This window comes from Nannospalax galili, unplaced genomic scaffold, assembly GCF_000622305.1.
Source record: "Nannospalax galili isolate Female #2095 unplaced genomic scaffold, S.galili_v1.0 scaffold632, whole genome shotgun sequence".
NCBI classification, from domain to species: Eukaryota; Metazoa; Chordata; class Mammalia; order Rodentia; family Spalacidae; genus Nannospalax; species Nannospalax galili.
The window spans coordinates 543,423-555,908 of record NW_008332816.1 but is presented as its reverse complement, the minus strand read 5'-3'; the positions used below and the strand labels follow the sequence as shown (position 1 = coordinate 555,908).

Genomic DNA, 12,486 nt, shown 5'->3' with positions numbered 1-12,486 from the left:
TTCCCTCCCCTGCCCCCTCCCCCCACCCCGGGGGCCGTTCTGGTTCCGTGTATAACACTGTGCTACCTCGCCCTTCCTCCCCTAATAAGGGGGATGGGATGAGCGATTTTCTGGCGACCTCCCCCCAATCTGTCCAAGGGGGTGTACTGGCTCTTGAAAGAGGCCAGAGTTGGGGGTCTGAGATGGGAAGGACGTGGGTGAGGAGGTGTACCAGAAAATGGAAGACAGAGGTTGTAGGGGGTGTCAACCCCCGCTACTGCTCCTCCCTCCCCCGACGGGACCTCGAGGGGGGAGAGGCGGGCACAGGTGTGGAGATAGCATGAGGGAACCTCCCTCCACCCTGGGGTCTCCATCCTTGTTTGGTGTGAGAGGCAAGATGCACCTAGGGGCTTTGGATGAGCACGTGGAGGGAGGAAAAGAGAGAGGGAAGAAAAGGAGCAGAAGAGAGCTCAGCAGGAAAGGAAAAAAAGATCGTCAGGGCCGAGGCCCCTAGAAGGTAGGTCACAGAAAGTAGGAATGGGGGGGCGGGGTCAGCAGTAGTCAAAGTCCTGCAGTCCCCCTCCCCCTCCACCTCCAGACCGACAGATGTGGACAGCAAGCAGGTGCCCGCCCAGCACTACCGAGGACAGGGCTAGGCTGGAGGTGTTGCTAGGAGTGAGGACCAAGGTGAGTTCAAGGGCACTCCCAGCGTCTCCCAGACCCACTCTCCAGCGCGGCGCTCCAGCCAGGAATCTGTGGAGCTCAGGGGGAGCTGGGTACCAGACACGCTCCTGCGGGTAGGCAAGCTGGACCCACGGAAAGGAAAAGGAGCTGACGGGAGGGGAGGAGCCAGGGAAAGGGGAAGAAAATACACAACAGGGAGGGGTCATTTGGAAGCAGAAGGGGCCGATGTGGAGGAGAGGTTGGAAAGCAGGTAGAGCCACTGAAACGAGGATGGCGGAGTTGGAGCCTAGAGTTGGCGCAGCATCCTCCAGCCTTGAGTCCCCTAGGGGACCGGGGCTGCATTGCAGGAGAGGAGGAGGAGGAAGAGGTGGAGGAGGAGGAGGCCGAGAAGGGGGGCTCCACTAGCTTCAGCATGGCGAGGTGGAGATGTGCAGGTGGTCGGGGTACTTGATGGCTGGAGGGTAATTTTGCGTCATCTGAATGGAGACGTCGCTGGAGATGTCCGATGGGCTGCGGCCGCGGCGCCACGCCTCGGGCTGCAGAAACTGGCCGGAGTAGTCAGAGCAGTCGCTGAGACGCGGGCGGTAGAAGGCCGGGTGGGGACGGTACATCTCCTCCTCCGCGTAGCGCTTGGTGAACAAGTACACCGACATGACTCCAGCCCCCTGTGGCAAGGCACCGTCAAAATCCTTGTCTACCAGAGTCCCCAAGATCTCAGCAACGCCCAGGAAGTCTCAGCCCCAGTTCCCACCTCTTCCAGAACCCCAAGGGTTGTTGGAACACCCAGACCCCTTCCTCATCAGAACCCAGGGGCTAGACCCACAATCCCCACCTCCTTCATAATCCAGAGCTTACACACACCCCCAGCCTCCTCTTCACCCTGGACCCAGTAATCGGACCACCAGATCCTCCTCCTTCAAAGCAGAGAGTCCTGTCCCCCAGCTCTGTCGTTTTCCAGAACCTCCATCCTCTTCCAAGACCTGAGGGGTCCAACTCCACAGACTCCTTCCCTCAAGACCCAGGAATCCCTAAACACCTGTTTCTCCTTCCAAGACCCCAGAAGCTTAGAACTCCTGAGCTCTTTCCTCTCCAGGAGGGAGGGGTTAGACCCACAGACCCCCACCTCCCTCACAATGCAGTGCCTGGACCCACAGTCTTGATTCCCCCCCTCCATCCCAGAAATTCTCTTCTTTAAAGTCAAGGGTCCTGGACCCAGGGTTCCCACCCTCTCTTTGTCCAAGACCTCTGAGGGTCCAAGCCGGCAGATTTCCTCCCTCCACAAACCCAGAAGTCCCTCTCCTCAGCCCCCACCGCTTCCAGGACTCCAAGAGCTGGAACACCCAACCCAGATGCCCCTCCCCCACCTCTCTTTTCAAACTGAGAGTCTGGACCCCACACATCACCTCTTTGAGAAGGAAAGAGGAAGCAGCAAAGGCGAAGGACCACCCATAGCGGTAATGGAAGTACTGCTCTGAGCTGCTCGGCCTGTTCATGACCTCGTCATTGATGCTGGAGATGTACAGAACCAAACCCACCACCAAGGAGAGGCCTGGGGGAAGAGAGGTGTGGGGAGCATGAGAAGGGGGACCTCAGCCCCAGCTCACTGCTTTCCTCCCCCTTGTCCTTCTCTAGCTCTCCCCAGCATGCTAGGCAAGTGCTTTATTGCTGAGCCACGGTCTTAGCCTCCCTAGTAGATTGTAGGCAAGATCACTACACTGGAGCCGTAGCCCCAGCACATATAGTCACACCCCCAGGATCTTAACCCCTCACTGGAGGATTCTAGGTAGGCGCTCTACCACTGAGCCATACCTCCAGCCCTTCACTGATGAATTCTAGGCAAGAGTTCTATCACTGAGCTACTTCCCCAAGCCCCAGTTTTGTTTTTTGGGGTCTTTTTGAAACAGGTAGCCCCAGCTGGCCTGGAACTCACCGTGTAGATCAATCTCCAGGCTGGCTTTGAACTCACAGAGCTCCACCTGCCTCTCCCTCCTGAGTGCTGAAATTAAAGGTGTATGCCACCATGCCTGGCATCCCAGTCCTCTCCTTACTTTTTATTCTGAGATACGGTCTCACTAAATTGCCTAGGCAGGCCTTGAACTTTTGATCTTCCCGCCTCAGCCTCCCAAGTAGTTGGCATGACTGGTCTGTGTCTCCAGGTTAATGTCCATGTTTTGAAGGACCTCCTATGTCAGGCCTTGGCTGGGCGCAGGAAACCCAGAGATGAATCTACCAACTCTCCTCACCCTACCCTAAATCTGCCATCTGGGACCTCACGGCACAACTGAAGAAGCCAGATAACAAGACAGTGACCAGCAGCCCCATGCCATGACGTGCGCTACAAAGTACGTCTCATTCGGCACTGCGAGGTCTAGAAGAGACAAAGCCACCTGGAACAAGTACAAGACGGTGGAAAAACTAGGTCTTTGTCCAGATCCTAAAGGATGAGGTCCAGGAAAGGTTAAGGGCACACCACATATCTCACTACTCCTGGCAGAGGGAACAGCCCAGGCAAAGGAAAGGCAAGGGAACATCGAGCTAGTGCATCCATGCAAGTGCATCATGACCAACTGTTACAGAAACAAGGTTAGAGCAGGAAATAGGGACAAAGCCACAATAACCTTGGGTGTGAGGCTGAGAAACCAGGCAGGCATACCAAAAACACTAGGGCGCCACAGAAGGTTTGGGGAGAGGAAGGACACGGTCAGATCAGAGTGTCAGAAAGTCATTTGGAGGCTGGTTGGTGGGGGCTCTCACAGGAAGCCAAGGGACAGGAAGAAGATGAGGGCTGAGCTGGGGCTGTGTGGGTAATCATTGCCACATCATCAATAATAATATCAACTGCTTATGTAGGTCTTGAACTGTCAGGTACCAGGCTCAGCGCTGCACATACAGTAACTCATTTAAAACTCACAACAACCCTTTGGAATAGAATAGACATATTTTGGGGCTCCGGAGGTGGCTCCGTTGGCAGAGTGCTTGTCTAGCATGCACAAAGCCCTGAGTTTCAGCCCCAGCACTGCACAAAACTGGGCATGGCGATGCACATCTGTAATCCCAGCGCATAGGCGACTGGAGGCAGGAGGATCTGAAATTCAAGGCCAGCCTTGGCTACATAGGGTGTTAGAGGCCTGTCTGGGCTACATGAGACCCTGCCGAGAGAGAGAGAGAGAGAGAGAGAGAGAGAGAGAGAGAGAGAGAGAGATTGAGATTTTTTTCGCTATTTAAGAATTAAATAGGGGGCTAGAGAGATGACTCAGCGGTTAAGATCACTGACTGCTCTTACAGGAGACCCAGGTTTGATTCCTAGCACCCACACGGTGACCAACAGTCATCTGTAACTCCAGTTCCAGGAGAATCAGATGCCGTCTTCTGACCTCCATGGGAACTGCATGACATGGGTGCACTTACATACAAGAAGCAATACACTCATACACATAAAATAAAAATAAATTGAAAAAGAGCTAAATAAACAGGTGCATGAATAGAGGTGAAAGGTCTGATTATCTGAGGACATTTGAAAGACAAATGTCTTGTATTCAGGATGCACTTTGCTATAAACAGCAGCTGCGCTAACGCTAAGATGTAACACCCTCTGTCCTACATTTATCTAACTGACCCTTACCAGTCTCTTCTCCCAGAATTCTGAATATAAGTTTGTGTGTGCCTGTCACACCATGATAAATCCAGACTCCTCTGACTGCCTGCATAAGGGTCAAGAACTATGACCTATGGAGTAAATCTGGCCCACTTTGGTGCTCTGAGCCACCAGCTAAGAATGGCTTTCATATAATTAAATGGGTGAACAATGACTTTTAAAAAGATATTTTGAAGCACATAGAAAGTATATAAATTTCAATCAGTAGTTCTTCAAAAAGTTAAAAGATAGGGGGCTGGAGAGATGGCTCAGTTGTTAAGAGCACTGGCTGCTCTTGCAGAGGACCCGGGTTTGAATCCCAGCACCCACATGGTGGCTAACAACTGTCCATAACTCCAGTTCTAGGGAATCCCGATGCTCTCTTCTGACTCTGCTGGCACCACACTCATACACATAAAATAAAAATAAATAAAATTAAAAATAAATAATACATAAAAACAACAGATAAAATATTTTTTAAAAGATAGGGTTATTATCTGAAGGCTGCTGAGATGGCTCAACACTTGCCACCAAGCCTGATGACCTGAGTTCCATCCCCAGGACCTATGTGGTGGAAGAGGAGAACTGATTCCCACAAGTTGTGCCCTGACCTTCATACTCATACAGTCATACATTTGTATGCACACACTAGTTGATTGGTTGATTGATTAAAATGTAAAATTTCAATGTGTTAAAAACAAAACAGAGGGCATTGGGGAGATAGCTCAGCTGGTAAAGTGCTTGCCATACAACCATGGACCTGAGTTTGGATCCCCAGCAACTACAAACAAAAGCCAGGCATGACACATGCTTGTATAATCCCAGCACTAGGGAAACAAAGACTTCAATCCCAGCACTCAGGAGACAGAAGCAGGCAAATCTCTGTGAGATGGAGGCCAGACTGGTGTGCATAGTGAATTCCAGGCCAGTCAGGGATACATGATGTGACTCTGTCTCAAAACGCGCACGTGCGCACACACACATACATACACACACACACACACACACACACACACACACATACAATTTTTTTTTCTTTAACTAAGAAGGAAAAAAAATTACTGGGGTCATTTCCCTCCCCATCTGTGGTTATTTATGACCAGTTTCTAGAAAGTTGGAATTCTTCCATTCATGTTCAATTTTAGTTTTTCCCTTGTCTTGGTTTTTATCATTCTTTCTTGTATGTATGTATGTATGTATGTATGTATGTGTGTGTGTATGTATGTATGCATGCATACATGTATGTCAGGGCTTTACTGTGTATCCCAGGCTGGCCTCCAACTCTCATTCCTCCCGCTTCAGCCTTCCAAGTGCTGGGGTGGCAGACATGCTGTGAACACACCTGGCTTTGATTTCATTTCTTGGGTGTATAAAATATTAACATAATTCCAAAGATCAAAATCGTACTAACTCATGCACCTCTCCACATCTCCTTCTCACCTTGCCCCATGCAATCAATCTCACTTGTCATTTTCATTCTTGTTTGCTTCTGAAAAACCAAGCAGATGTGATGCACCCATGTATATCTCCCCCCAGCCCCCATTCAGTCCTGGGAATTTGAATCTATGGCGTCAAATATGCTGGGCAAGGTCTTTACTGATGACCCACACTTCCAGCCAGCCCCTTACTGGTGGGTTCTAGGCAGGTTCTCTACCACTGAGCCACACCTCCATACCCTCACTGGTGGAGTCTAGGCAGGTGCTGTACTGCTGAGCCATATCCCCAGTCCCTCACTAGAAGAGTCTTTTGTTATTGTTGTTTTTGTTTTTTGAGACAGGGTCTCCCTGTAGCCCCAGCTGATCTGGAACTCACTATGTAGACCAGGCTGACCTTGATCTCACAGAGACCTACTTGCTTCTGCCTCCAGAATTCTGGGATTAAAGGTGTGCACCACCACAGCTGGCTCACTGCTAGGTTCTAGGCAGGTGCTCTACCACTCTAGGACTCTGCCACACCCCAGATAAAAGCATCCTTTATTGGGAAGGGACCCGGCAGGTACCACCATAAGCAAGCTAGGATCACTGAGATGGGGGAGACAGACTACCAGTGCCTGGAGTAAGGCGGTGCTTCCTCCCCGTGGTGCTCCTGCTGAGAATGTGTGACCTGAATTCACTGGGGAGGACACTGTGGGGCTGCCCTCTCCAAAATATGAAAGAGTAAAGGGAAGTGGCAGAATTATGTAAAGGATAAAGAGAGCACTGCAACAATACGCCAAGCCCCACAGAGACTTGCTGAGGTATGTGAGGGCAATTGGCCACTCTGGGAAAACAACAACAACAACAACAAAAACCCTACTAAACATGGATGGAGCAGGTCCTAAGAATCTGAGATGCAATGTGTCCTGATATTCGTTCTATGAACAAGCTTGATGGGTGCACAAGAGGTACCAGAGTACTTCTGTCTGTTCCCCCAGGTTTCTAAGTGTTCCAATAGGTACAAGAGCATTTCTGCTAAAGAAGTCTGAAGGCGAACAGTCGTGTTATGAAAGAGAAATAGGAACAGATGACCTGCATGAGATAGGGCCAGTCCACAACCTGCCATGAGGGTAGGGGGACATGACATCACACGAGAATGTTGTCCCTGAGGCCTTAGAGGTGTATAATGGTTACTAAGGAGGGAGAAACATTTTCTTCAGTAATGGAACTAGTGGTAGGGAGCCCATGCTCTTGTAAATCATCCCTTAGCCAGGATCCTGATAAAATGCAATGGGGTCTCCCAAATAAAGGGAGAGGGGGTTGTTGAGATGGCTCAATGATTTAAAACTCTTGCTGCTAAGCTTGATAAACTCAGTTTGATTCCTGGGTCCCACATGGTTGAAGGAGAGAACTGACACCCAACAGTGTACACACACACACACACACACACACACACTAAGTAAAAGTAATGTTTTTTAAAACATGAAAATAAGCTGGGTGTGGCGATGCACGGCTTTGATCCCAGCCCTTGGGAGGCAGAGGCAGGCAGATCTCTGTGAGTTCAAGGCCAGCCTGGTCTACATAGTGAGTTCCAGGGCAGCTGGGGCTACAGGGAGACCCTGTCTTAAAAAAGACCAAAAAAAAAAAAAACAAAAAAAAAACAGCAACAGGAAAATAGAAAGAAGGCCAGCTGGGAAGAGGAAGGGGATCCCCCATGGGTATGAGAAAGAAACAGGAGAGGGCAAGGGGGGTGACTGTGGTCAAAATATATACATGTATACATGTATAATAATGTCATAATGGGCCAGGTGTAGTATACATGCTTTCAATCCCAGCACTTGGGAGGCAGAGGCAGGCAGATCTCTGTGAGTTCAAGGCCAGCCTGGTCTACATAGTGAGTTCCAGGCCAACCAGGGCTACAAAGAGAGACTGTCTCAAAAAAAAGTCATAAGGAAATCCATTATTATGTATAAATATACACAAATAATTTAAAAAAGAAAACCTGGATTCTCCCTAATGAAGAAACAAACAAAAAAGTTCAAGGGGTCTGTCAGTCAGTGGAGTGCTTGCAGCATGATGATGCCCTGGGTCTTCAGCACTGCACTGCAGAACTGGTGAGGCAGAGATGGAAAGATCAGAAGTTCAAGGTCATCCTTGGCTATATAATGAGTCTGAGGTTAGCCTAGGCTACATGAGATGACCAGCCATAGTGGAGATGATTACAGAGTTCCAGAACTGGTCAAATGCAGAGAATATATGTCTGTGAGCTGTCTAACCCTAAGTGACACATCTTCAATGCAACCTCTGCACATAGGCTGATGGCATCTCTCAACTCTCACCAGGGAAGTTTCCTTGTGCAGCAGATGTTCATTAACACAGAAACCCACAACTGGCCAGTGTGCGGAGAACAAGAGGCTGCACTCCCACTTCAAACCTCTGCCTCCCAAGGCTCAGGGATCACTGCAGAGGGGGCAGAAGGACTGTAAGAGCCAGAGGGGGTGGATGACCACAAGGAAACGGAGTCTTCTAGACAGCTGCTTAGTTACTCATATGAACTCACAGCAAAGCTGACAGCATGCACAAGTCCCATGCAAGCTCAAACCAACAAAATCCCAGCATAGACTTGGGGAAGTGGGTAAGGAATCCCAACCCGACCTAAGGAACTTTTGGCAATCGATGGCTGCTGGGAGGGGGAGAGACAGTGTCTTACAGGGATGAGACTGTTGATGGGTCCAGTGGATGGTCCCACACTGAAGGACATTTGGGAACACAAATCAGACTCTATAAGATATATTATATATGTACATTAAATTGGGCGGGGGCAGTGGAGGGGAGGTGGAGGTATGGACAGGAAAGAGGATCTAAATACTATCAAACTATAATATGAAAGCTGAAAATTTGAATAAAAATAATAAAAGAGATAGGGCTCAAGGATCCCTTTGCATCTGAAGGGCCTCCTTTTGTGTTCTTTTTTTGCTGTGAAGAAAAGAATGCTGCTCCCTGCAGGCTGTAGGAAAGCCTGGTGCAGCAAAAGAGGGAGTCAGAAGAAGAGGATGAAGAGAAGGGAGGGGAGGAGGAGGAGAGTCCCAAACACGTGGGAGGCTGAGGCAGGAGGATTGCTATGCATTGGAAGCCAGCCTAAGCTACAGAGTGAGAAACTGTCTCTAAAAACAAAATCGAAGCAAAAACTTTAAAAACTTAACAACAGGCTGTCAAGATGGCTTAGCAGGTAAACGTGTCTGCTGCCAAGACTGACGACCTAAATTCGACCCCAAGAATCCATATGGTGGGAAGGAGGAAAATGACTCATGTCCTCCACACCTGTGCTTTGGCGTGCATGCGTGTATGCATGCACACTTACACACACACACACACACACACACACATGCACATGAACACACAAGAACTAAAGTATAATAAAATATTAATAGCCCCAAACAGAATTTTTCCCAAGATGTCCAAGTGTCACCTAGCAAAGTACTTACTTGTGAATGGGGATTTCAATGGCCAACATCTGCACTAAGGGCTCAAACTTTGTTCGGCTAACGGTAGAACAAACTGACGGTATTTGTTGTGGAATGCTGTCTTCTGAGTAAAACAGCCATTACCTTTGTCCTCAGAGCAGGCCTGCTAGCCGCCAGAGGCTCTCAGGGTCAGACCTGCCCATGTTCCTTCAGGAAGGAGACAGCAGAGGGTCACTAGACCCTGAGGCTTCAGCTGTTGCCCCCTGGGCCTTCCTGCCAGCTCCGTGTAGCTCTGCTCCACCTTTGCGTGGTCTCAGGAGGTGCTACAGTGTATTGAGGGTGGGAAGTTGACTGAAAGGGACGCTCCACCTAGGCAGCCACAGAGAAAGTTGCCATCCAAGCTGGGGTGAAACTGTGAAGTGGTGTGACTGTTTTGGGGTCACCCACAGCACTGTAGGTAACCCCTGACCTGTGTTCCTGTAGGTAACTCCTCGCCCACAGTCCTTGCCCACTCTCCTATAAATAAGTCCAGTAAACTCACAAGCTCATCAAGCTAGACTGTCAGTGGAATGCTTGCTTTGGTCCATCGTTGGTGCCCTATCTTGGGTATAATGCTTGTTCATGTCTCCCCAGGAAAAGAGAACTCAATAGCTACCTAAAGAGATTGAATACTGCTATCATAGTAGCAACCCTGAGTTTTCTTGCCAATCATGTTTAACCTGAATGTCATTCAAGTTTCAAGTCTAGGTGTAACTTCCAGGTTACAGAAAAGAGTGACCTAAATAAGGATGATGAACACACAGCACATTCTACGTGAGTCAAGCTGAGAAGCCCCAAGCCAGGCATCCATTCCTGCAGCTCAGAAAGAGATGATCAGACATGCTGTGTCTCCTGATACAATGAAGGAAGACCTTAATAACCATCTCTCACATAATTCAACCTGACTGCAAACTGTGTAGCCAAGTATGACTCCTGATCCTCCTTCCTCTCCCTCTCAAGTGCTAGGATTACAGGCATGCACCAGCACACCTAGCTCTTGGCAAAACAAACAATCAAACCCACACCTGCCCAAGCTTCTTCTTTATCTTAGTTTATAAGGATGGATGGATGGATGGATGGATGGATGGATGGATGGATTGATGGATTCAACCATAGCTTGAAATGTGATTGGAAGACAGCAGAAGGTGAGATGTCTATACCACAAATAACAGGGTGCCTGCCAAAAATAAATATTGAGAGAGAGAAGGGGGGAGGGAGGGAGGAAGGGAAGGGGAGGGGAAGGAAGGGAGGGAAGGAAGGAAGGAAGGAAGGAAGGAAGGAAGGAAGGAAGGAAGGAAGGAAGGAAGGAAGGAAGGAAAAAAACGGAGATGGCTCAGAGGGTAAAAGTGCTTGCCACTAAGCATGATGACCTGAGTTCAATTCCTGGGACCCTAATGGCAGAAGGAGAGAACTGACTCCTGAAAGCTGTCCTCTGACCTCCACAGATGTACTGTGGCACTTGTACACACTCACATACATATAAATAGATAAGTGAATATAATAAACATTTTTAAAAGATAAGAACGACTGTCTATAATTAAAAGTCTTCAGAGATCTATCATCTAAATGCCCCTGTGTAATTTGCATACTGATTTTCATCAAACTAACAGTAAAGAAGCTTCTATGAGACCAGTGGGGAGGGAATGAACAGTAAGTAGAAATTAGATATTAAGCAATTATTCCCTTTTGTTTGTTTGTTTGGGCTTCTTCGTGGCATCGTGGCTATAGTAAATAAAAGAGTACTTCTCCCTTGGAAATCTACTAAAATACTTGTGGGCTGATGTCTGTGGCTGGCTTTAAAATAAGGCAGTAAAGCATGGAAAGGGGACATGGCAGTGTTTGACTAAAAAAAGATCCGCCATATGCTGGTAATGGTTGGAACCAAAGGCAGGGTGCTTGGGATTGCCTTATACTATTCTTTCTGTATTTCCAGGATGAAATATATTTTAGAAGTCAATGTTGTAAAAAAAGAAAGAAAAAGAAAAGAAAAAATAGTGGCTGAACTAGTCTAGACCAAAAGAGACTTATTAACAAAATGAAATGTCTGAGGCTAGATTGAGTGCTGGCTCTGAGGGAAAACCTAAAAAAGCCTGTGTTTTCCTTTTCTTTTCTGGCAGTGCTATTGAACCCAGGGCCTCAAGCATGGTGGGGAGGTGTGCTACCATTGAAGTACCACCCCAACCCTAAAAAAGATATTCTTGTGCGTATGTGTGTGTATATATAGGTATAGGTGTGTGTGTGTGTGTATATATATGTGCCTGTGTGTAGATAGATGTATGCTTGAGTGCACATGAACATGTGTGTGTGTGCATGTGTGTGCCTGTGTGTAGATAGACGTATGCTTGAGTGCACATGAACATGTGTGTGTGTGCATGTGTGTGCGTGTGTGTGTAGACAGATGTATGCTTGAGTGCACATGAACATGTGTGTGTGTGCGTGTGTGCCTATGTGTAGACAGATGTATGCTTGAGTGCACACGAACATGTGTGTGTATGTGTGCATGTGTGTGTGTGTGTGTGTCTGTGTGTGTGTAGGCCAGAGGCGAACATCAGGTATCTTCCTCAACTGCTCTCCACCTTCTTAATTTTTAAAAATTTTATGTATATGAGTGCATTGCCTGCATGCATGCAAGTGCATCCATGTCTTACAGTGCCTGCAGAAGCCAGAAGAGGGTGTTGAATACCTTGGAACTGGAGTTATGGACAGTTGTTAGCCACCATGTAGGTGCTGGGACTCAAACCCAGGTCTTCTACAAGAGCAGTCAGTGCTTTTAAACTCTGAGCCATCTCTCTGGCCCTCCATCTTTTTTTGTGAGACAGAGCCCCAGTCTCTCACTGAATCTAGAGGTCACCAATGAGGCTAGATGGGCTGGCCAGCAAGCCCCAGAGACGCTCCTGTCTCCACTTCCCACTCTGGGGTTTCAAGGCCATGCTCCGAACAAGACTTTTATGTGGGTGCTAGGATTGAACTCGGGTCATGCCTGCATGCAAACACTTTATAGGCTAAGCCATCTCCACAGCCTACAAACTTTTAAAAATAGACAAACTATGTAATATCTAGAACTTAGGCTCTTCCCTTCCCCTTGTCTTTTTAAGACAGAGATTCCGTCTGTATGCCAAGCTAACCTTAAACTTGCAAATCTTACTGCCTCAGCCTCTTGAGGGCTAAGATTACAGATATTCACCACCATACTTGGCTCTAAAATTTATATTCAAATGATAAAGAAAAAGAAGTGCAACTGGTCATCACAGCTACTCATCAGGCAGAAGCA

At 48.2% G+C, this 12,486-nt stretch overlaps 1 protein-coding gene across 1 annotated transcript in view; it reads right to left on the bottom strand.

The window, feature by feature from the left end:
• Positions 1 to 13: 13 nt before the first annotated feature.
• The window catches only part of Cacng7 (calcium voltage-gated channel auxiliary subunit gamma 7), a 30,389-nt gene continuing 17,916 nt past the window's right edge, over positions 14 to 12,486 (bottom strand). The window contains exons 5-6 of the mRNA XM_008827729.2: positions 2,067 to 2,212; positions 14 to 1,328 (exon numbers count right to left, since the gene is read on the bottom strand). Of these exons, the coding sequence (XP_008825951.1) occupies positions 1,071 to 1,328; positions 2,067 to 2,212 (404 nt within the window). The 3' untranslated portion in view covers positions 14 to 1,070. The remainder of the gene's footprint in view (positions 1,329 to 2,066; positions 2,213 to 12,486) is intronic.